The sequence below is a fragment of the Siniperca chuatsi genome, linkage group LG22 (assembly GCF_020085105.1).
Source record: "Siniperca chuatsi isolate FFG_IHB_CAS linkage group LG22, ASM2008510v1, whole genome shotgun sequence".
NCBI lineage: Eukaryota > Metazoa > Chordata > Actinopteri > Centrarchiformes > Sinipercidae > Siniperca > Siniperca chuatsi.
Window position 1 is genome coordinate 13,388,557 of NC_058063.1, and position 24,601 is coordinate 13,413,157.

A 24,601-nucleotide genomic window follows, 5' to 3' on the forward strand; every position below is an offset into this window, starting at 1 on the left:
GACAGTCTTTTAAAAGGCAGCCAGGACACTTTTTTTCTCCGCTTTGCTGTTGCTGAAGCGGCAGACTTCGACCTCCACAAAACCTCTGGAAAGAGCAAAAGTGAAGGGGAAGGGACGGAAGACAAGAGATATATACATTTTTAGTTTGTGTCACTTCATGTTGCCCTGCAAAGTTAGGTGAGAAACCAAAGAGTGATCTGTGGGAGTGTGTGTGGAGGTGCCGTACCTGATGAGCTGAGATTCGGGTGAGAACGCCACACCTGCTGCTGGTTGTGGACCTCCTGAATGAAATGAGTCAGTGTCAGGAGGCCTTGCAGAGTGGAGTTCATGTAACAAGTCTGCGCCAGGTTGGGGAACCTTAAACACAACACGACAGAAGACCACAGTCAGACTGGAGCTTGTTTTCTTCAACATGTTTCAGCTGTATTTCAGGATTGAAGATTTATAGAACTAAACCTGGAATAACTTTATATACATGCAAGTATTAAAACAATATATGAATGTTCAGTGTGTGTATATGAGTCTGTTTGCAGGTGCTTACCCGAGGCAGACTAGCTCCTCTCTGGAGAGGCTTTCTCGGCTGGCTGAGGTGAGGTGTCCAAATGCTTTCTCCCACAGACTGATGTTGACGGATTCGGCCTGTAGACTCCCACCATGACCGGTTGGGGTGGACTGCCTGGATGATTTAGGTACATCAATGGGGAGGTAGTCACTGATCACATTTGAGTCAGAGTTGGTGGATTCGCTGTTTGGGTCGACTTCAGTTGGTTTGCCATCTGAGTGGACCTCTGCCGTCTCAGATGGAGAGCTTCTCTCTGCTCCTTTATGTGTCTCGACTGGAGACTTCTGTTTGTGTTGGGTATAAGTACAAAAAGCAGTTAAATACAGCAAAATAAACTAGAGACGCTAATATCCACATAACATGTTACTGTAACAGTTTGGTCAACTGGTAACACTAACAACATTCAGCTCTGTGGAACATACCTTACGGCGGGACAAAAGACACCGACGCCACCAAGGTTTCTTTTTCTTTTTAGTCTCAGTTGCAGCTGAGTCTGGAGTGTCAGGGGTGGGTGAAGCCTCCTGGACACCAGCTTCACCACCCTCAGACTCCTTGATGGGGTTCTCACTGGTGATAAAGGGGAACACCGATGGTATTCTACTGTGATGAAGTTTAAGTAAACTCATGGACTTATCTGCATTAGAAGGTACTAAAATGTCAAAGGTAAAAGTATGCATTATGAAGTACTCATTGTTATTTTCACACAGTATTATTACTGGATAATAACTTTGAAATAACTACTGTAAATCACAGTGTACACAAATGAGTCATGTTTGCTAAATTGTCATACAAAATAAATGAATGCAGGTTCTGATTTGCATCAAACACAGCTGCACTAGTGATTATCCCTACTATATAAAAAATGTTCAAAGTAGTTCATATTCAGTCTAACGGGAGGATGTGTCATTTTACAGGATGAATTACAAAGTGTTTTGTGTCGTGTGAGCTGGACATTTGAATCAGGGTTTGTGTGAGGCAGTGAAACAGTCTGCGTTGTGTTTTGAGAAATAGTAAAAATAATAAATTAGGAGTAGATGACAGTAAGAGAATCGCTTACCTCTTTTCTGTGACAGAAGATGGCAGGTTTGTGTCTTCTGCCACATCTTTATTCTCAGGCTCAGGCAGCTCAGTTGCAGCAGAGACTGGAGTGTCAGGGGTGGGTGAAGCCTCCTCGACACCAGCTTCACCACCCTCAGACTCCTTGATGGTGTTCTCACTGGTGATGAAGGGGAACACAGATGTTATTCTCCTGTATGGTCAGTGGGGAATCCAAGGGGGTGAACAACATATAGTAACAGGAACGCCAGTACAATATTCAAGATTCAGCTCAATTCAAATTCAACGCAAAGCCGAAGTCAGTGGTGGAAAAAGTATTCAGATCCTTTAATTTAGTTAAAGTACCAATTCAAATGGTAAAAATACTCTTTTATAAGTAAAATTCATACATTTTAAATCCTATGCACTAAAAGTACAGAAGCATTATTAGCAAAAAGTACTCATTCTGCAGAAAAAAACGGCCTCTGAGATTGATGCATTATTATATATTACATGGTTAGATTGTTAATACTGAAGCGTCAATGCGAAAGTAGCGTTTGACTGTTCTAGCTGGTCGATGTGGAGCTAGTTCTACCTCTTTTCTGTGACAGAAGATGGCAGGTTTGTGTCTTCTGCCACATCTTTATTCTCAGGCTCAGGCAGCTCAGTTGCAGCAGAGACTGGAGTGTCAGGGGTGGGTGAAGCCTCCTGGACACCAGCTTCACCACCCTCAGACTCCTTGATGGTGTTCTCACTGGTGATAAAGGGGAACACAGATGTTAATTTACTGCGATGAATCCAAGAGGGGGTGAATAACTTAAATGGAACGCCAGTATAACCTGTTCAATCAACTAAAATAGGAGCAGACAGTAAAAGAGTCTCATACGTCTTTTCTGTGGCAGAAGATGGCAGGTTCGCGTCTTCTGCCACATCTTCTTTTACAGGAGTCAGCTGTTTGGTTTTCTGTTGGGTATAAAACATAAACCCAGTTAAGTTACAGCTGATTGGCTGCACCATTTTGGTCAGTGGTTATTACTTGCAATATCCAGCTCTGATAAACATACCTTCTTTTAACAAAGCCACCTACGCCACCAGGAAGCCTTCTTAGCTTTCTCCTTCGGAGCCTCAGTTGGGGCTGAGACTGTGGTGGCAGAGGTGGCTGGAGTGGCAGGGACGACAGTTTGCTTCTTTGGGTCCTCCTCTACATTGACACTGGTAATATAGAGAAAATACAGATGATTATTCAGCCGTGTACTGGAGTCAAAATTACCTTAAGTTCAAAAACGTCAACAGACAATAATCACTAATCAATCATTCCTTTAGAAGTGAAATATTTAGAAAAATATTAAGACAATTATGACCAAAAAAATAAATAGTAAGTGTGTATCTGTGTTGCCTAACAAGAGCAAATTATATTATTATGAGGCATCATCTTACCTCTTCTGTGGGCTGGAGCGCTGCTTGGCTCCAACTTCCGCATCATTTCGACATTTTGTCTGTTTGAAACATATAAAATCATACGTGGTTAATTATGACAGACACACAACCAGAGTCAGTCCTCTCAATGCACAAAGTCAAACGAACAGTTTAGAAAACAAAATCAGGCGCACCTTTTGTCGTCTGCGAGGGTAGCAAAACATCCTTGCAGTAATTGTAATTCGCTCAATAAGTAGTATACTTTGCTAATTGGAAACAAGCACTTCTCTGTCTGGTTGTGATATCGAAGGTCAGTTTGCAAATGTGAATATCTGCACCAATGTGATGATTGTACGTGAGTGTTTGGAATGTGGCGCATTGTGACTTCAAATGGAATCAAAGCATAACACTGAATAGGAATTGTAATAAATTAGAATTGCAATAAATTATAATTGTCATAAATTAGAATTGTCATAAATTAGAATCAGCCAGTAAGAATTTAAAATACAAACTTATTTCACAGACAGATAAAGCCATGATATTTAGGTAAATGACTGTAAATCAGCTTCATAAATCTGCTACCAACAGCAGATTTTGGTTGTTTTTGATGTTCCAAAATCAGTTCTTACACAATATCCAAACAATACAAAACACCTGAAAATGATTACGCCCACTAGATCAGTTATATATGTTAGATCCACTAGGAACTTAAAAGCAGATTTTAAGTTTAATTTAAGCAGTAGTATGAAAGACTTCAGGACCCTCGACTTTGTGAATATGTGTGTGTGTGTGTGATCGTTTTGAATTTAGTGTACAGCAAGAAAAATGGATATGTGTAAAGTTATTTGGAGGTTGGCGCAGTCATTTAAGCGGTAATTTCGTCTTTTTTAAAAAAAGTGAAAATATGCAGGTTACTCATGGACAGATTGATTTTTACTGTTGTATTTTCAGTTCACAAGCCCAAAGTGCAAGTTCACCAACAAATCATAGTACTGTGTGTAGAACTACTGTAAAGGTCCCTAAAGCAGTGGGTTATTGCAGTTCCCCAAGAAGGAAATCCTCGGGCAACATGTTTGAATGAACCCACACTTGGTTGACTTACCTACTTGGATATTTCACATCCCATTCCAGCCCACTGAATCCTTGATTCATCTCACCCAGTGATACACAGCTCTGAAATTACAATTTTGACAACTATTAGCTAGCATGACACAGGTGCAAAGCATATTGCAGTTAACAGCTTAATGTAGAGAATGATCCAAAACACTGTGTCATTTTACAATATACATTCATCTTATGGTGCCAGTCGCTCACTCAGACATTTTTGTCAGGACATGTACAACCCCCGGCTTTTTTGTTTAGATTGTTTCTCAACTCTTCCAAGTGTAATGCATTGCTGAGTTCCCTAAGACACATTTCAAAGGTGGGCACAGACTCCTCTTTCGACTTCTGGAGTATAGCCTTTTTCGCTAATACCATACATAATGAAAACTGCCTGTGATTGGCATTTAACGACCTTATTCGATGTGGCACCCAGAATGCTTATCAGTGGATCTGGCTTCATCGTCGCAGCATAAGCCTGTGACAAAAGTTCAAATATATTCTTCCAAAATGGCTGAATTTTTGGGCATGACTACAGAGAGTGGAACAAAGCGCAGTGTGTTGCACTTATTACAGGTAAGACATACCTCAGGGGATAGCTGGTGTTATTTTGATTTTGTACAATGAAGTCTATGGATAACCTTGCATTGGATTAATATATTTATTTTTCTCCTTTATTTAACCAGGTAAAAGTCTCACTGAGATTAAGATCTCTTTTTCAAGAGTGACCTGGCCAAGAGAACAGCATAAACATTGTTACAACAATAGACGCAAACAATACAAACAAATACAGCTGTCACATACTACAAACAAGTGAACACAATATCCAGTTAATATGCAATACAAGGTCAAGGACAAAAAACCCTGGGGGATGCCTTTTGATAAAGGGAGTAATATAAGTCTAACATTTATAGAGCCTAATATTGCCAAGACACTCCTCCTAGACTACCTCCATTATTTCATCAGAGAATTCCCTTTCCCATTCCTCCCTGATATTGTTTATGCGTGTATATGGAAGAAATGCGTGGTTATTACATATCGGGCTGTTCAAGTAGCTGTCGGGAACCATAACCCATTTAATCCAGAATTTTCCCCAGACATGAAAATATCCAAATCACGTGTCATTAGTAACCCTTTGAAATAATCAATCACTATTTTTGAAGTTTTCATGGAAAATTTGGTGAATAAGTTTGTTTTATGACCTGTGGGATAATGTGTTGTATACTGAATTAACATATTTCTCCTATACAGTCATCAAAATTCTTATATATCCCAGCTCAGTTAGTCCCCAGCAATGCCACTAGAATGCTCTATCACATTCACTATTTTACATATCAAAAACCCTTATACAACACTGATATGAATACTGAGAGCAAAGACAAAAAACAACCTTCAACTTATTTGAACATTGTTACTTTATTGTTACATACATTATAACATTTCTACTTTAGTGCAACATGTATTGAAACATTAATATTGTAACTTTGTTGTAACATTTAGTGCAATATTCATTTTAACATGATGTAAGCCACCCGCCTCTACCGGTTGGGTTTAGACATTTCATCAAAGCGATTTTTCCACATTACATCTGAGATTCCTTCACTGGGACCAGTACATGTGTCTTCTTGGAACAGAGCTGTGCCCAGATGTGATAAGGATCCCATAGAATATAAGGAGCTCATCCATACTCAGATGCAGTCGCTTGTCCTTGGTTTGGGTGGAGTAGAAGTTGGACATTTCAAAGGTGATCTCTGGGTGGATGGGGTGGGTGGATACATTAGTAGGAAATCATCCACTGGGTTGGGCATTTGGGCCGTATACTGTATAATGATACGTATACCGTATGTGTTTCACACTCAGTGCGGTGGCAGGCCTCTTCGATAGTTTGAACACTCGATCTTTATTTTTGACCACCTGCAGCTTTGCCCTTGGCTCTTCTGGCTGGCCCCTCACGGCGGGTAGAGGCCCTTGGCTCTTCATTATCAACAGTGGGGAACGCTGTTCCTGTCGTGATCTGGTCACCTTGCTTGATATGAATGTAAGGTTAGGCCATCTTATTCCCTCGCTCTCCCTCAGTGAAAGAACATGAACTTTGCAACACTGAATGCGGCTGGATGTCGAAATCCAGACCTGATGCCCTTGGCCTTGCATTTTGTCTTGACTTTGTTAAAACGGTGTTGCTGCTTCAGGATGTCCTCAGCCAAGTCAGGAAATAAGTACACCTTTTCCCCGTTGTACTCCAATGTTGTCCATAATGTCTTGGGTGCTAGGCGATCCTCCTCCTAGCTGCTCCTCACTGCTCTGGGTTGTTCTTGGTTAGCGTCTTCCCCAGGTCAGTTTTATGAATTCTTTAAAAAGGGGATGCAGTATGAAGTATATGTTACATATGTATATAGAACATCTGTGGTGTGTCTATCTGTGTCTTCAAAATATAAGAGCATTTCTCTTACCTGTTTCTCATAGAACAGCATGTATGCTGTTTGCTGCCGCAGGTAACAGACAGATGCGCCGGTTGTCTCACTGACGTCTTTGTCGTTGTACATGAGCCAGCGGTCTGTCATGTCACCTGGTTTCTGCTCTCGGTGAGCACCATCACAGATGTAGTGGCCTGAGAGGAGAGGACACATTTGTTAATGGTACATCTGAAGGAGGCAGTCGATTCTTCCCCCATGAGACTCAATTTCAACATGTGAGGCCGCCAAACGCAACCCAAAACTTACCAGAGTGAGCTGTGGAGCCCAAATGGCTGACGATGCTCACTAGAGAGTAGCGAGTCATTGTCTAGAGAAGAACACAGTAACCAACAATTAGCTAAACATGCAGACACATTTCATTTGACTGCAGGTACTGTATATTTGACATATTGACTGATTTCTGTATCTGTTTTTCTTTGCTCTAGGATCAGTTTATATCCAGCAAATGAACATCATCTTTACCTGTTTGGTGATGCTGGATGCAGGTTTCACCATCAGCTCCCTTGATAAAAGGATGGGGCTGTCCACCTTCTCCAGGTTGAAGGACTCGGTGAATCTGAATCTCTTCAGCTGGAGGATCAGTACACTGTTGACAGGAAAGAGGTAGAGGGGGAAAAGATGTAGGGAAGAGGGTCAGATCATGAGTTGACAGAAGAAGGGAACGTGTTTAGCCTGACACCTGACTGCACTGGGGTGATGGATCGTATTACTTACTTTGGCAGGGTCAAGAATGACATTTGCTGTGTCGACTCCTCAGCATCACACTCGCACCGATACTCCAACTGGCTCTCCTGCAGCGGGGAACAGGCGTAAGAAGCAGATTTTAGTTTAAACCTTTTCATGGATGATATCAGAATCCCTTTGACGAACATTTTCATATAAATTCACAACATTTGGTGGAGTGTTTGGGGTTGAAATCACACTGAAATAAATGAGCCGATGTGCCACTTACTTTCAGGTACTCCTGCAGACACTGGCTCACTGTGCCTCCAGGCACCAGGTCCAGGGACAGGTTCATATAATCCTCCTCCCTCATGGATTGCATTCCACATCTGTAGAATAAAGGGGCATTTCACATTAAAAAACACAGCTGCAGATTTCATAACAACACAACCTGATTGAGAGGTTTTATACCACAACTGTACAAAGAAAAAATCATGCACATCGACACAAGTTAAATCCACGGTAAGTGTAAAAATGTCTGTGGCTGTGTATCCATACCCCTGGCAGGTCCTGGTGCTCAACATCTGGAAGGTAATGTGAGCATTAACAGGGCAGGTGTAACTGATGCCCATGTCCCCTGCTGCTGACTGCAGATCGACGGACAGAGACCTCAGCTTATCCAGCACACAGCTGAGGAACTCATGGGCGTCCTGCACAAAAACACACAGAACAAAGACTTTCAGAGTGGTGGTTTCAGAGAGGTGGAAATGTTACTAAAACTAGTTAAGTAAAGATCAGTGTGGTGCTATGCTGTGTGTTGCAAATAAAAAGCGTACTAACTTTCTGACTGTCGTCCTCAAACTCTGAGTTAAACTCAGCGACAGTCTTTTTAAAGGCAGCCAGGACACTTTTTTTCTCCGCTTTGCTGTTGCTGAAGCGGCAGACTTCGACCTCCACAAAACCTCTGGAAAGAGCAAAAGTGAAGGGGAAAGGACGGAGGACAAGAGATATATACATTTTTAGTTTGTGTCACTTCATGTTGCCCTGCAAAGTTAGGTGAGAAACCAAAGAGTGATCTGTGGGAGTGTGTGTGGAGGTGCCGTACCTGATGAGCTGAGATTCGGGGTGAGAACGCCACACCTGCTGCTGGTTGTGGACCTCCTGAATGAAATGAGTCAGTGTCAGGAGGCCTTGCAGAGTGGAGTTCATGTAACAAGTCTGCGCCAGGTTGGGAACCTTAAACACAACACGACAGAAGACCACAGTCAGACTGGAGCTTGTTTTCTTCAACATGTTTCAGCTGTATTTCAGGATTGAAGATTTATAGAACTAAACCTGGAATAACTTTATATACATGCAAGTATTAAAACAATATATGAATGTTCAGTGTGTGTATATGAGTCTGTTTGCAGGTGCTTACCCGAGGCAGACTAGCTCCTCTCTGGAGAGGCTTTCTCGGCTGGCTGAGGTGAGGTGTCCAAATGCTTTCTCCCACAGACTGATGTTGACGGATTCGGCCTGTAGACTCCCACCATGACCGGTTGGGGTGGACTGCCTGGATGATTTAGGTACATCAATGGGGAGGTAGTCACTGATCACATTTGAGTCAGAGTTGGTGGATTCGCTGTTTGGGTCGACTTCAGTTGGTTTGCCATCTGAGTGGACCTCTGCCGTCTCAGATGGAGAGCTTCTCTCTGCTCCTTTATGTGTCTCGACTGGAGACTTCTGTTTGTGTTGGGTATAAGTACAAAAAGCAGTTAAATACAGCAAAATAAACTAGAGACGCTAATATCCACATAACATGTTACTGTAACAGTTTGGTCAACTGGTAACACTAACAACATTCAGCTCTGTGGAACATACCTTACGGGCGGGACAAAAGACACCGACGCCACCAAGGTTTCTTTTTCTTTTAGTCTCAGTTGCAGCTGAGTCTGGAGTGTCAGGGGTGGGTGAAGCCTCCTGGACACCAGCTTCACCACCCTCAGACTCCTTGATGGGGTTCTCACTGGTGATAAAGGGGAACACCGATGGTATTCTACTGTGATGAAGTTTAAGTAAACTCATGGACTTATCTGCATTAGAAGGTACTAAAATGTCAAAGGTAAAAGTATGCATTATGAAGTACTCATTGTTATTTTCACACAGTATTATTACTGGATAATAACTTTGAAATAACTACTGTAAATCACAGTGTACACAAATGAGTCATGTTTGCTAAATTGTCATACAAAATAAATGAATGCAGGTTCTGATTTGCATCAAACACAGCTGCACTAGTGATTATCCCTACTATATAAAAAATGTTCAAAGTAGTTCATATTCAGTCTAACGGGAGGATGTGTCATTTTACAGGATGAATTACAAAGTGTTTTGTGTCGTGTGAGCTGGACATTTGAATCAGGGTTTGTGTGAGGCAGTGAAACAGTCTGCGTTGTGTTTTGAGAAATAGTAAAAATAATAAATTAGGAGCAGATGACAGTAAGAGAATCTCTTACCTCTTTTCTGTGACAGAAGATGGCAGGTTTGTGTCTTCTGCCACATCTTTATTCTCAGGCTCAGGCAGCTCAGTTGCAGCAGAGACTGGAGTGTCAGGGGTGGGTGAAGCCTCCTGGACACCAGCTTCACCACCCTCAGACTCCTTGATGGTGTTCTCACTGGTGATGAAGGGGAACACAGATGTTATTCTCCTGTATGGTCAGTGGGGAATCCAAGGGGGTGAACAACATATAGTAACAGGAACGCCAGTACAATATTCAAGATTCAGCTCAATTCAAATTCAACGCAAAGCCGAAGTCAGTGGTGGAAAAAGTATTCAGATCCTTTAATTTAGGTAAAGTACCAATTCAAATAGTAAAAATACTCTTTTATAAGTAAAATTCATACATTTTAAATCCTATGCACTAAAAGTACAGAAGTATTATTAGCAAAAAGTACTCATTCTGCAGAAAAAAAATGGCATCTGAGATTGATGCATTATTATATATTACATGGTTAGATTGTTAATACTGAAGCGTCAATGCGAAAGTAGCCTTTGACTGTTCTAGCTGGTCGAAGTGGAGCTAGTTTTAACTTCTTTGTATACAGTTAGGTAGTTTTATCCAGTGGTTCCCAACATAGGGGTCGGGCCCCCACTAGCAGGTCACAAGATAAATCTGAGGGGTTGTGAGATGATTAAAGGGGCAGGCAAGTTCTGCTATACAAATCTGTATTCATTGTTTTTTCTTTTCTCCTCCTTGCTTTTTAGTGAAATATTAGATACTTTGACCTCTTTGGGCCTCCATCAGATATTGAAATGAAACCATGTGAGAAGTTTGGAGGGGAACTCGCTCTTTGGTGAAACACTGTGAGGTCTCACAAGCCAGAAAGGTTGGGAATCACCAGTTTAACCTTCAGCAATGTATTGCACAAGTAAATGTACATCGTGAAGTGCTCGTTGTTCTTTTCACAGCTTTGCATTTTTGGATATTAATTTTGAAAAAATTACTGAACATGACAGTGTAAACAAATAAGTCACAAAAAGTAGTTATTCAGTCTAACAGGAGGATGTGTCATTTTACAGGATGAATTACAAAGTGTTTTGTGTCGTGTGAGCTGGACATTTGAATCAGGGTTTGTGTGAGGCAGTGAAACAGTCTGCGTTGTGTTTTGAGAAATAGTAAAAATAATAAATTAGGAGTAGATGACAGTAAGAGAATCGCTTACCTCTTTTCTGTGACAGAAGATGGCAGGTTTGTGTCTTCTGCCACATCTTTATTCTCAGGCTCAGGCAGCTCAGTTGCAGCAGAGACTGGAGTGTCAGGGGTGGGTGAAGCCTCCTCGACACCAGCTTCACCACCCTCAGACTCCTTGATGGTGTTCTCACTGGTGATGAAGGGGAACACAGATGTTATTCTCCTGTATGGTCAGTGGGGAATCCAAGGGGGTGAACAACATATAGTAACAGGAACGCCAGTACAATATTCAAGATTCAGCTCAATTCAAATTCAACGCAGCCGAAGTCAGTGGTGGAAAAAGTATTCAGATCCTTTAATTTAGTTAAAGTACCAATTCAAATAGTAAAAATACTCTTTTATAAGTAAAATTCATACATTTTAAATCCTATGCACTAAAAGTACAGAAGCATTATTAGCAAAAGTACTCATTCTGCAGAAAAAAACGGCCTCTGAGATTGATGCATTATTATATATTACATGGTTAGATTGTTAATACTGAAGCGTCAATGCGAAAGTAGCGTTTGACTGTTCTAGCTGGTCGATGTGGAGCTAGTTCTACCTCTTTTCTGTGACAGAAGATGGCAGGTTTGTGTCTTCTGCCACATCTTTATTCTCAGGCTCAGGCAGCTCAGTTGCAGCAGAGACTGGAGTGTCAGGGGTGGGTGAAGCCTCCTGGACACCAGCTTCACCACCCTCAGACTCCTTGATGGTGTTCTCACTGGTGATAAAGGGAACACAGATGTTAATTTACTGCGATGAATCCAAGAGGGGGTGAATAACTTAAATGGAACGCCAGTATAACCTGTTCAATCAACTAAAATAGGAGCAGACAGTAAAAGAGTCTCATACGTCTTTTCTGTGGCAGAAGATGGCAGGTTCGCGTCTTCTGCCACATCTTCTTTTACAGGAGTCAGCTGTTTGGTTTTCTGTTGGGTATAAAACATAAACCCAGTTAAGTTACAGCTGATTGGCTGCACCATTTTGGTCAGTGGTTATTACTTGCAATATCCAGCTCTGATAAACATACCTTCTTACGACAAAGCCACCTACGCCACCAGGAAGCCTTCTTAGCTTTCTCCTTCGGAGCCTCAGTTGGGGCTGAGACTGTGGTGGCAGAGGTGGCTGGAGTGGCAGGGACCACAGTTTGCTTCTTTGGGTCCTCCTCTACATTGACACTGGTAATATAGAGAAAATACAGATGATTATTCAGCCGTGTACTGGAGTCAAAATTACCTTAAGTTCAAAAACGTCAACAGACAATAATCACTAATCAATCATTCCTTTAGAAGTGAAATATTTAGAAAAATATTAAGACAATTATGACCAAAAAATAAATAGTAAGTGTGTATCTGTGTTGCCTAACAAGAGCAAATTATATTATTATGAGGCATCATCTTACCTCTTCTGTGGGCTGGAGCGCTGCTTGGCTCCAACTTCCGCATCATTTCGACATTTTGTCTGTTTGAAACATATAAAATCATACGTGGTTAATTATGACAGACACACAACCAGAGTCAGTCCTCTCAATGCACAAAGTCAAACGAACAGTTTAGAAAACAAAATCAGGCGCACCTTTGTCGTCAAGTGCGGGTAGCAAAACATCCTTGCAGTAATTGTAATTCGCTCAATAAGTAGTATACTTTGCTAATTGGAAACAAGCACTTCTCTGTCTGGTTGTGATATCGAAGGTCAGTTTGCAAATGTGAATATCTGCACCAATGTGATGATTGTACGTGAGTGTTTGGAATGTGGCGCATTGTGACTTCAAATGGAATCAAAGCATAACACTGAATAGGAATTGTAATAAATTAGAATTGCAATAAATTATAATTGTCATAAATTAGAATTGTCATAAATTAGAATCAGCCAGTAAGAATTTAAAATACAAACTTATTTCACAGACAGATAAAGCCATGATATTTAGGTAAATGACTGTAAATCAGCTTCATAAATCTGCTACCAACAGCAGATTTTGGTTGTTTTTGATGTTCCAAAATCAGTTCTTACACAATATCCAAACAATACAAAACACCTGAAAATGATTACGGCCACTAGATCAGTTATATATGTTAGATCCACTAGGAACTTAAAAGCAGATTTTAAGTTTAATTTAAGCAGTAGTATGAAAGACTTCAGGACCCTCGACTTTGTGAATATGTGTGTGTGTGTGTGATCGTTTTGAATTTAGTGTACAGCAAGAAAAATGGATATGTGTAAAGTTATTTGGAGGTTGGCGCAGTCATTTAAGCGGTAATTTCGTCTTTTTTAAAAAAAGTGAAAATATGCAGGTTACTCATGGACAGATTGATTTTTACTGTTGTATTTTCAGTTCACAAGCCCAAAGTGCAAGTTCACCAACAAATCATAGTACTGTGTGTAGAACTACTGTAAAGGTCCCTAAAGCAGTGGGTTATTGCAGTTCCCCAAGAAGGAAATCCTCGGGCAACATGTTTGAATGAACCCACACTTGGTTGACTTACCTACTTGGATATTTCACATCCCATTCCAGCCCACTGAATCCTTGATTCATCTCACCCAGTGATACACAGCTCTGAAATTACAATTTTGACAACTATTAGCTAGCATGACACAGGTGCAAAGCATATTGCAGTTAACAGCTTAATGTAGAGAATGATCCAAAACACTGTGTCATTTTACAATATACATTCATCTTATGGTGCCAGTCGCTCACTCAGACATTTTTGTCAGGACATGTACAACCCCCCCCCCCCGGCTTTTTGTTTAGATTGTTTCTCAACTCTTCCAAGTGTAATGCATTGCTGAGTTCCCTAAGACACATTTCAAAGGTGGGCACAGACTCCTCTTTCGACTTCTGGAGTATAGCCTTTTTCGCTAATACCATACATAATGAAAACTGCCTGTGATTGGCATTTAACGACCTTATTCGATGTGGCACCCAGAATGCTTATCAGTGGATCTGGCTTCATCGTCGCAGCATAAGCCTGTGACAAAAGTTCAAATATATTCTTCCAAAATGGCTGAATTTTTGGGCATGACTACAGAGAGTGGAACAAAGCGCAGTGTGTTGCACTTATTACAGGTAAGACATACCTCAGGGGATAGCTGGTGTTATTTTGATTTTGTACAATGAAGTCTATGGATAACCTTGCATTGGATTAATATATTTATTTTTCTCCTTTATTTAACCAGGTAAAAGTCTCACTGAGATTAAGATCTCTTGTTTCAAGAGTGACCTGGCCAAGAGAACAGCATAAACATTGTTACAACAATAGACGCAAACAATACAAACAAATACAGCTGTCACATACTACAAACAAGTGAACACAATATCCAGTTAATATGCAATACAAGGTCAAGGACAAAAAACCCTGGGGGATGCCTTTTGATAAAGGGAGTAATATAAGTCTAACATTTATAGAGCCTAATATTGCCAAGACACTCCTCCTAGACTACCTCCATTATTTCATCAGAGAATTCCCTTTCCCATTCCTCCCTGATATTGTTTATGCGTGTATATGGAAGAAATGCGTGGTTATTACATATCGGGCTGTTCAAAGTAGCTGTCGGGAACCATAACCCATTTAATCCAGAATTTTCCCCAGACATGAAAATATCCAAATCACGTGTCATTAGTAACCCTTTGAAATAATCAATCACTATTTTTGAAGTTTTCATGGAAAATTTGGTGAATAAGTTTGTTTTATGACCTGTGGGATAATGTGTTGTATACTGAATTAACATATTTCTCCTATACAGTCATCAAAATTCTTATATATCCCAGCTCAGTTAGTCCCCAGCAATGCCACTAGAATGCTCTATCACATTCACTATTTTACATATCAAAACCCTTATACAACACTGATATGAATACTGAGAGCAAAGACAAAAACAACCTTCAACTTATTTGAACATTGTTACTTTATTGTTACATACATTATAACATTTCTACTTTAGTGCAACATGTATTGAAACATTAATATTGTAACTTTGTTGTAACATTTAGTGCAATATTCATTTTAACATGATGTAAGCCACCCGCCTCTACCGGTTGGGTTTAGACATTTCATCAAAGCGATTTTTCCACATTACATCTGAGATTCCTTCACTGGGACCAGTACATGTGTCTTCTTGGAACAGAGCTGTGCCCAGATGTGATAAGGATCCCATAGAATATAAGGAGCTCATCCATACTCAGATGCAGTCGCTTGTCCTTGGTTTGGGTGGAGTAGAAGTTGGACATTTCAAAGGTGATCTCTGGGTGGATGGGGTGGGTGGATACATTAGTAGGAAATCATCCACTGGGTTGGGCATTTGGGCCGTATACTGTATACGTATACGTATACCGTATGTGTTTCACACTCAGTGCGGTGGCAGGCCTCTTCGATAGTTTGAACACTCGATCTTTATTTTTGACCACCTGCAGCTTTGCCCTTGGCTCTTCTGGCTGGCCCCTACGGCGGGTAGAGGCCCTTGGCTCTTCATTATCAACAGTGGGGGAACGCTGTTCCTGTCGTGATCTGGTCACCTTGCTTGATATGAATGTAAGGTTAGGCCATCTTATTCCCTCGCTCTCCCTCAGTGAAAGAACATGAACTTTGCAACACTGAATGCGGCTGGATGTCGAAATCCAGACCTGATGCCCTTGGCCTTGCATTTTGTCTTGACTTTGTTAAAACGGTGTTGCTGCTTCAGGATGTCCTCAGCCAAGTCAGGAAATAAGTACACCTTTTCCCCGTTGTACTCCAATGTTGTCCATAATGTCTTGGGTGCTAGGCGATCCTCCTCCTAGCTGCTCCTCACTGCTCTGGGTTGTTCTTGGTTAGCGTCTTCCCAGGTCAGTTTTATGAATTCTTTAAAAGGGGATGCAGTATGAAGTATATGTTACATATGTATATAGAACATCTGTGGTGTGTCTATCTGTGTCTTCAAAATATAAGAGCATTTCTCTTACCTGTTTCTCATAGAACAGCATGTATGCTGTTTGCTGCCGCATGAGTAACAGACAGATGCGCCGGTTGTCTCACTGACGTCTTTGTCGTTGTACATGAGCCAGCGGTCTGTCATGTCACCTGGTTTCTGCTCTCGGTGAGCACCATCACAGATGTAGTGGCCTGAGAGGAGAGGACACATTTGTTAATGGTACATCTGAAGGAGGCAGTCGATTCTTCCCCCATGAGACTCAATTTCAACATGTGAGGCCGCCAAACGCAACCCAAAACTTACCAGAGTGAGCTGTGGAGCCCAAATGGCTGACGATGCTCACTAGAGAGTAGCGAGTCATTGTCTAGAGAAGAACACAGTAACCAACAATTAGCTAAACATGCAGACACATTTCATTTGACTGCAGGTACTGTATATTTGACATATTGACTGATTTCTGTATCTGTTTTTCTTTGCTCTAGGATCAGTTTATATCCAGCAAATGAACATCATCTTTACCTGTTTGGTGATGCTGGATGCAGGTTTCACCATCAGCTCCCTTGATAAAAGGATGGGGCTGTCCACCTTCTCCAGGTTGAAGGACTCGGTGAATCTGAATCTCTTCAGCTGGAGGATCAGTACACTGTTGACAGGAAAGAGGTAGAGGGGGAAAAGATGTAGGGAAGAGGGTCAGATCATGAGTTGACAGAAGAAGGGAACGTGTTTAGCCTGACACCTGACTGCACTGGGGTGATGGATCGTATTACTTACTTTGGCAGGGTCAAGAATGACATTTGCTGTGTCGACTCCTCAGCATCACACTCGCACCGATACTCCAACTGGCTCTCCTGCAGCGGGAACAGGCGTAAGAAGCAGATTTTAGTTTAAACCTTTTCATGGATGATATCAGAATCCCTTTGACGAACATTTTCATATAAATTCACAACATTTGGTGGAGTGTTTGGGGTTGAAATCACACTGAAATAAATGAGCCGATGTGCCACTTACTTTCAGGTACTCCTGCAGACACTGGCTCACTGTGCCTCCAGGCACCAGGTCCAGGGACAGGTTCATATAATCCTCCTCCCTCATGGATTGCATTCCACATCTGTAGAATAAAGGGGCATTTCACATTAAAAAACACAGCTGCAGATTTCATAACAACACAACCTGATTGAGAGGTTTTATACCACAACTGTACAAAGAAAAATCATGCACATCGACACAAGTTAAATCCACGGTAAGTGTAAAAATGTCTGTGGCTGTGTATCCATACCCCCTGGCAGGTCCTGGTGCTCAACATCTGGAAGGTAATGTGAGCATTAACAGGGCAGGTGTAACTGATGCCCATGTCCCCTGCTGCTGACTGCAGATCGACGGACAGAGACCTCAGCTTATCCAGCACACAGCTGAGGAACTCATGGGCGTCCTGCACAAAAACACACAGAACAAAGACTTTCAGAGTGGTGGTTTCAGAGAGGTGGAAATGTTACTAAAACTAGTTAAGTAAAGATCAGTGTGGTGCTATGCTGTGTGTTGCAAATAAAAAGCGTACTAACTTTCTGACTGTCGTCCTCAAACTCTGAGTTAAACTCAGCGACAGTCTTTTTAAAGGCAGCCAGGACACTTTTTTTTTCTCCGCTTTGCTGTTGCTGAAGCGGCAGACTTCGACCTCCACAAAACCTCTGGAAAGAGCAAAAGTGAAGGGGAAAGGACGGAAGACAAGAGATATATACATTTTTAGTTTGTGTCACTTCATGTTGCCCTGCAAAGTTAGGTGAGAAACCAAAGAGTGATCTGTGGGAGTGTGTGTGGAGGTGCCGTACCTGATGAGCTGAGATTCGGGGTGAGAACGCCACACCTGCTGCTGGTTGTGGACCTCCTGAATGAAATGAGTCAGTGTCAGGAGGCCTTGCAGAGTGGAGTTCATGTAACAAGTCTGCGCCAGGTTGGGGAACCTTAAACACAACACGACAGAAGACCACAGTCAGACTGGAGCTTGTTTTCTTCAACATGTTTCAGCTGTATTTCAGGATTGAAGATTTATAGAACTAAACCTGGAATAACTTTATATACATGCAAGTATTAAAACAATATATGAATGTTCAGTGTGTGTATATGAGTCTGTTTGCAGGTGCTTACCCGAGGCAGACTAGCTCCTCTCTGGAGAGGCTTTCTCGGCTGGCTGAGGTGAGGTGTCCAAATGCTTTCTCCCACAGACTGATGTTGACGGATTCGGCCTGTAGACTCCCACCATGACCGGTTGGGGTGGACTGCCTGGATGATTTAGGTACATCAATGGGGAGGTAGTCACTGATCACATTTGAGTCAGAGTTGGTGGATTCGCTGTTTGGGTCGACTTCAGTTGGTTTGCCATCTGAGTGGACCTCTGCCGTCTCAGATGGAGAGCTTCTCTCTGCTCCTTTATCTGTCTCGACTGGAGACTTCTGTTTGTGTTGGGTATAAGTACAAAAAGCAGTTAAATACAGCAAAATAAACTAGAGACGCTAATATCCACATAACATGTTACTGTAACAGTTTGGTCAACTGGTAACACTAACAACATTCAGCTCTGTGGAACATACCTTACGGCGGGACAAAAGACACCGACGCCACCAAGGTTTCTTTTTCTTTTTAGTCTCAGTTGCAGCTGAGTCTGGAGTGTCAGGGGTGGGTGAAGCCTCCTGGACACCAGCTTCACCACCCTCAGACTCCTTGATGGGGTTCTCACTGGTGATAAAGGGGAACACCGATGGTATTCTACTGTGATGAAGTTTAAGTAAACTCATGGACTTATCTGCATTAGAAGGTACTAAAATGTCAAAGGTAAAAGTATGCATTATGAAGTACTCATTGTTATTTTCACACAGTATTATTACTGGATAATAACTTTGAAATAACTACTGTAAATCACAGTGTACACAAATGAGTCATGTTTGCTAAATTGTCATACAAAATAAATGAATGCAGGTTCTGATTTGCATCAAACACAGCTGCACTAGTGATTATCCCTACTATATAAAAAAATGTTCAAAGTAGTTCATATTCAGTCTAACGGGAGGATGTGTCATTTTACAGGATGAATTACAAAGTGTTTTGTGTCGTGTGAGCTGGACATTTGAATCAGGGTTTGTGTGAGGCAGTGAAACAGTCTGCGTTGTGTTTTGAGAAATAGTAAAAATAATAAATTAGGAGCAGATGACAGTAAGAGAATCTCTTACCTCTTTTCTGTGACAGAAGATGGCAGGTTTGTGTCTTCTGCCACATCTTTATTCTCAGGCTCAGGCAGCTCAGTTGCAGCAGAGACTGGAGTGTCAGGGGTGGGTGAAGCCTCCTGGACACCAGCTTCACCACCCTCAGACTCCTTGATGGTGTTCTCACTGGTGATGAAGGGGAACACAGATGTTATTCTCCTGTATGGTCAGTGGGGAATCCAAGGGGGTGAACAACATATAGTAACAGGAACGCCAGTACAATATTCAAGATTCAGCTCAATTCAAATTCAACGCAAAGCCAAGTCAGTGGTGGAAAAAGTATTCAGATCCTTTAATTTAGTTAAAGTACCAATTCAAATGGTAAAAATACTCTTTTATAAGTAAAATTCATACATTTTAAATCCTATGCACTAAAAGTACAGAAGCATTATTAGCAAAAGTACTCATTCTGCAGAAAAAAACGGCCTCTGAGATTGATGCATTATTATATATTACATGGTTAGATTGTTAATACTGAAGCGTCAATGCGAAAGTAGCGTTTGACTGTTCTAGCTGGTCGATGTGGAGCTAGTTCTACCTCTTTTCTGTGACAGAAGATGGCAGGTTTGTGTCTTCTGCCACATCTTTATTCTCAGGCTCAGGCAGCTCAGTTGCAGCAGAGACTGGAGTGTCAGGGGTGGGTGAAGCCTCCTGGACACCAGCTTCACCACCCTCAGACTCCTTGATGGTGTTCTCACTGGTGATAAAGGGGAACACAGATGTTAATTTACTGCGATGAATCCAAGAGGGGGTGAATAACTTAAATGGAACGCCAGTATAACCTGTTCAATCAACTAAAATAGGAGCAGACAGTAAAAGAGTCTCATACGTCTTTTCTGTGGCAGAAGATGGCAGGTTCGCGTCTTCTGCCACATCTTCTTTTACAGGAGTCAGCTGTTTGGTTTTCTGTTGGGTATAAAACATAAACCCAGTTAAGTTACAGCTGATTGGCTGCACCATTTTGGTCAGTGGTTATTACTTGCAATATCCAGCTCTGATAAACATACCTTCTTACGACAAAGCCACCTACGCCACCAGGAAGCCTTCTTAGCTTTCTCCTTCGGAGCCTCAGTTGGGGCTGAGACTGTGGTGGCAGAGGTGGCTGGAGTGGCAGGGACCACAGTTTGCTTCTTTGGGTCCTCCTCTACATTGACACTGGTAATATAGAGAAAATACAGATGATTATTCAGCCGTGTACTGGAGTCAAAATTACCTTAAGTTCAAAAACGTCAACAGACAATAATCACTAATCAATCATTCCTTTAGAAGTGAAATATTTAGAAAAATATTAAGACAATTATGACCAAAAAAATAAATAGTAAGTGTGTATCTGTGTTGCCTAACAAGAGCAAATTATATTATTATGAGGCATCATCTTACCTCTTCTGTGGGCTGGAGCGCTGCTTGGCTCCAACTTCCGCATCATTTCGACATTTTGTCTGTTTGAAACATATAAAATCATACGTGGTTAATTATGACAGACACACAACCAGAGTCAGTCCTCTCAATGCACAAAGTCAAACGAACAGTTTAGAAAACAAAATCAGGCGCACCTTTTGTCGTCTCAAGAGGGTAGCAAAACATCCTTGCAGTAATTGTAATTCGCTCAATAAGTAGTATACTTTGCTAATTGGAAACAAGCACTTCTCTGTCTGGTTGTGATATCGAAGGTCAGTTTGCAAATGTGAATATCTGCACCAATGTGATGATTGTACGTGAGTGTTTGGAATGTGGCGCATTGTGACTTCAAATGGAATCAAAGCATAACACTGAATAGGAATTGTAATAAATTAGAATTGCAATAAATTATAATTGTCATAAATTAGAATTGTCATAAATTAGAATCAGCCAGTAAGAATTTAAAATACAAACTTATTTCACAGACAGATAAAGCCATGATATTTAGGTAAATGACTGTAAATCAGCTTCATAAATCTGCTACCAACAGCAGATTTTGGTTGTTTTTGATGTTCCAAAATCAGTTCTTACACAATATCCAAACAATACAAAACACCTGAAAATGATTACGGCCACTAGATCAGTTATATATGTTAGATCCACTAGGAACTTAAAAGCAGATTTTAAGTTTAATTTAAGCAGTAGTATGAAAGACTTCAGGACCCTCGACTTTGTGAATATGTGTGTGTGTGTGTGATCGTTTTTTGAATTTAGTGTACAGCAAGAAAAATGGATATGTGTAAAGTTATTTGGAGGTTGGCGCAGTCATTTAAGCGGTAATTTCGTCTTTTTTAAAAAAAGTGAAAATATGCAGGTTACTCATGGACAGATTGATTTTTACTGTTGTATTTTCAGTTCACAAGCCCAAAGTGCAAGTTCACCAACAAATCATAGTACTGTGTGTAGAACTACTGTAAAGGTCCCTAAAGCAGTGGGTTATTGCAGTTCCCCAAGAAGGAAATCCTCGGGCAACATGTTTGAATGAACCCACACTTGGTTGACTTACCTACTTGGATATTTCACATCCCATTCCAGCCCACTGAATCCTTGATTCATCTCACCCAGTGATACACAGCTCTGAAATTACAATTTTGACAACTATTAGCTAGCATGACACAGGTGCAAAGCATATTGCAGTTAACAGCTTAATGTAGAGAATGATCCAAAACACTGTGTCATTTTACAATATACATTCATCTTATGGAGCCAGTCGCTCACTCAGACATTTTTGACAGGACATGTACAACCCCCCCCCCAAAAAAATCTCAAACATTAAAGAAGAGATGCTTTGTACCATATTTAGCTATGAGCCTAGTCCCCGGGTAGAGAGAACACAATAAAATACAATAGATTCTAAATGCCATATACAATAAATCCCACATTCTTGTTCCAATCATGTGGTCCAACCTCACACAATATAGACACCTCTTGACGCTCCAGTCAATGTGCCCCCAACATATACCTGTGTACAAGCAAGCACTTGCAAACACAAACACACATGTACAATCACAATGACCGTCACATACTTCATGCACTAGTTAAAAAACACAGATGACATATCTATATATGCAGATATATAAAACATTGATATTTGAAATATCATTTAATTGCTAAAATGACTGAGAGGCAACTCTTTCCTACATACACAGAGTTCTGGTAGTGAGCTCCGCAGGAAGTAGTGCTACTATGACCATGACTTTGATTGTAGCATTACTCTGTAAACAGAACATTAGCTTCTCGTAATATTTATTTATTTATTTATTTTAACCAGGTTACCAGGTTATCTCTGCTTGTGCAGAAATCTACCGTTAGCTAGGTTAGGATAAGCTAACTAACGTCATTCAAAACACTGAGGATGAAGGTATGGTTTTTCCTCAAAATAATAGATGAATCACCCTCTATATGTTTTCTCATATTAATAATAAAAAGTTTTTTTATAGATATGTAGTTATATCTCTGTAACCCCTCCCCCTTAAATAACTCAGAGGAAATGAGCCCCATTAAGGCCCCATCCAGGCTCCAGTCTTGGTTTTTGCCTAGCCAGGCATCAGTTTAATTTCTGGTTGTCATCTTTGATTGGTTTAAGAAAACAGGTCAAAACTCTACTTTGCTGTACATGTTTTATTTTTTGAGTCTGGAAACACTGTCTAGCTTGCATCTTGGAGAAAAATGGTGGATTTGAGACTGGATCAATGCAGATGTCTCAAATGTGAAAACAATGATTACACAAAAGTCACATGTGGGGCTTTTTCATAAATAATAAATAATCCTTTAATTACTGAAACCCAGTGGTACAGGAACTGCTCAGATCTTTTACTGAAGTAAAAGTAGCAATACCACAGTGTAGAAATTCTGTTACAAATAAAAGTCATGCATTTAAAATTTCACTTCAGTAAAAGTATTAGCATCAAAATACACTTAAAGTACCAAAAGTAAAAGTTCTCATTATGCAGAATAGTCAATTTCAGAATAATATATAATATAATTTTTGAATTATAATTATTGATGCATTAATGTGTACACCACTTTAATGCTGCAGGTGGTAACAGTGGAGCTAATTTAAATTACTTAATACACTGTGAACTTGTGAATTTCCCTACAGAGATCAATAAAGTCTTATGTTACCTTATACGTTAATAATACATCATAATTTATATGAGTGGAAGTATAAAGCAATCGAAAATGGAAATACTCAAGTAAAGTACAAGTAACTCAAAACTGTACTTAAGTACAGTATTTAAGTAAATGTTCTTTGCAACATGACGCTGAAGTTAGCTTCAGATTCAGCAGTTGAGGGGAAAGTTAAGGGAAATTTAACTTAAATCGCTGACCAATCCTCTGCTTTTTGCACCTCTTACTGTTCTGAAAGCATGTTAGTGTTTTAGGTAAAGCCTTCAACCTGTGTGAAACCCACTTTCAAATTTGTAAAACCTTTATTGTATTTGTGAAAATGGAAAAAAGGGCGATTTCACTGCTTTTTTCACATCTAGACCACGTTGGACCAGGTCCAGATCAAAACCCACTATACCGAGACTTCAAATCTGAACTGTCCAAAGTGATCTAGGTGTTAAAAAAGCAGTGAAATCGCTCTTTTTTCTTTTTTTGCATTTTCACAACTAGAATAAAGGTTTCACAAATCTGAAACTGTGTTTTAAAGAATCTTTAGCCTCTCTGGGATAATCTAGTCCAGATTTAACAAGTCTAGGTATAGCGGTTTTTCTATATAAAAATAACTTTGTCCTTCACCCTCCGCAGGTGGTCTCATGCTTCGAGCTCGGGCCATCTACCAGAGGCCTGGGAGCTTGAGGGTTCTGCGCAGTATCTTTGCTGTTCCCAGTACTGCACTTTTCTGGACCGAGATGTCTGGTGTTCTTCCAGGGATCTGCTGTAGCCACTCCTCCAGTTTGGGGGTCACTGTCCCGAGTGCTCCGATGACCACGGGCACCACTGTTGCCTTCACCTTCCAGGCCTTCTCCAGCTCTTCTCTGAGCCCTTGGTATTTCTCTAGTTTCTCATGTTCCTTTTTCCTGATGTTGCCATCACTTGGTATTGCCACGTCAACCACAACGGCTTTCCTCTGCTGTTTGTCCACCACCACGATGTCTGGTTGGTTCGCCATTACCATTCTGTCAGTCTGAATCTGGAAGTCCCACAGGATCTTGGCTCGGTCATTCTCTACCACCTTTGGAGGTGTTTCCCACTTTGACCTCGGGGTTTCCAGTCCATACTCAGTGCAGATGTTCCTGTACACTATGCCAGCTACTTGGTTATGGCGCTCCATGTATGCTTTTCCTGCCAGCATCTTACACCCTGCAGTTATGTGCTGGATTGTCTCAGGGGCCTCTTTGCACAGCCTACACCTTGGGTCTTGTCTGGTGTGGTAGATCTGGGCCTCTATTGCTCTGGTGCTCAGGGCCTGCTCCTGTGCAGCCATGATGAGTGCCTCTGTGCTGTCCTTCAGTCCAGCCCACTCTAGCCATTGGTAGGATTTCTTGATATCAGCCACTTCAGTTATGTTCC

The 24,601-nt window shown here is 41.1% G+C and overlaps 2 protein-coding genes across 3 annotated transcripts; both read right to left on the reverse strand.

Moving 5' to 3' along the window:
- Positions 1-9: 9 nt before the first annotated feature.
- On the reverse strand, positions 10-21,637 carry LOC122870681 (uncharacterized protein DDB_G0284459-like). The gene is made up of 16 exons (XM_044185044.1): positions 21,588-21,637; positions 20,677-20,686; positions 20,504-20,562; positions 20,131-20,278; positions 19,953-20,029; positions 19,662-19,820; positions 19,091-19,249; positions 11,527-11,685; positions 10,957-11,115; positions 9,750-9,908; positions 2,193-2,351; positions 1,620-1,811; positions 985-1,129; positions 542-846; positions 227-357; positions 10-83 (listed from the first exon to the last, which is right to left on the reverse strand). Exons 1-16 carry the CDS (start codon positions 21,635-21,637, stop codon positions 10-12), a joined length of 2,145 nt encoding a protein of 714 aa, XP_044040979.1.
- LOC122870614 (ubiquitin carboxyl-terminal hydrolase 37-like) lies at positions 6,111-8,477 on the reverse strand. 2 transcript variants are annotated; one of them, XM_044184927.1, is made up of 9 exons: positions 8,357-8,477; positions 8,092-8,215; positions 7,810-7,961; positions 7,541-7,640; positions 7,303-7,379; positions 7,051-7,174; positions 6,835-6,895; positions 6,565-6,722; positions 6,111-6,462 (listed from the first exon to the last, which is right to left on the reverse strand). In XM_044184927.1, exons 1-9 carry the CDS (start codon positions 8,458-8,460, stop codon positions 6,454-6,456), a joined length of 909 nt encoding a protein of 302 aa, XP_044040862.1. In that variant the 5' UTR covers positions 8,461-8,477; the 3' UTR covers positions 6,111-6,453. The 2 variants fall into 2 exon arrangements, 1 of the variants encoding a protein (XP_044040862.1); XR_006376633.1 differs by lacking the exon at positions 6,835-6,895.
- Positions 21,638-24,601: the final 2,964 nt, after the last annotated feature.

Bases quoted from the DNA above. Each gene is read 5' to 3' on its own strand.
- LOC122870614 (XM_044184927.1), bottom strand. From the start codon at position 8,460: ATGAACTCCACTCTGCAAGGCCTCCTGACACTGACTCATTTCATTCAG. The intron at 8,216-8,356 runs GTACGGCACCTC...TGCTCTTTCCAG, and splicing joins CCCGAATCTCAGCTCATCAG to AGGTTTTGTGGAGGTCGAAG. The intron at 7,641-7,809 runs GTATGGATACAC...TTTATTCTACAG, and splicing joins AGCACCAGGACCTGCCAGGG to ATGTGGAATGCAATCCATGA.
- LOC122870681 (XM_044185044.1), bottom strand. From the start codon at position 21,637: ATGAATCAAGGATTCAGTGGGCTGGAATGGGATGTGAAATATCCAAGT. The intron at 19,250-19,661 runs GTAGAACTAGCT...CTTCATCACCAG, and splicing joins TCTTCTGTCACAGAAAAGAG to TGAGAACACCATCAAGGAGT. The intron at 9,909-10,956 runs GTAAGCGATTCT...CTTCATCACCAG, and splicing joins TCTTCTGTCACAGAAAAGAG to TGAGAACACCATCAAGGAGT.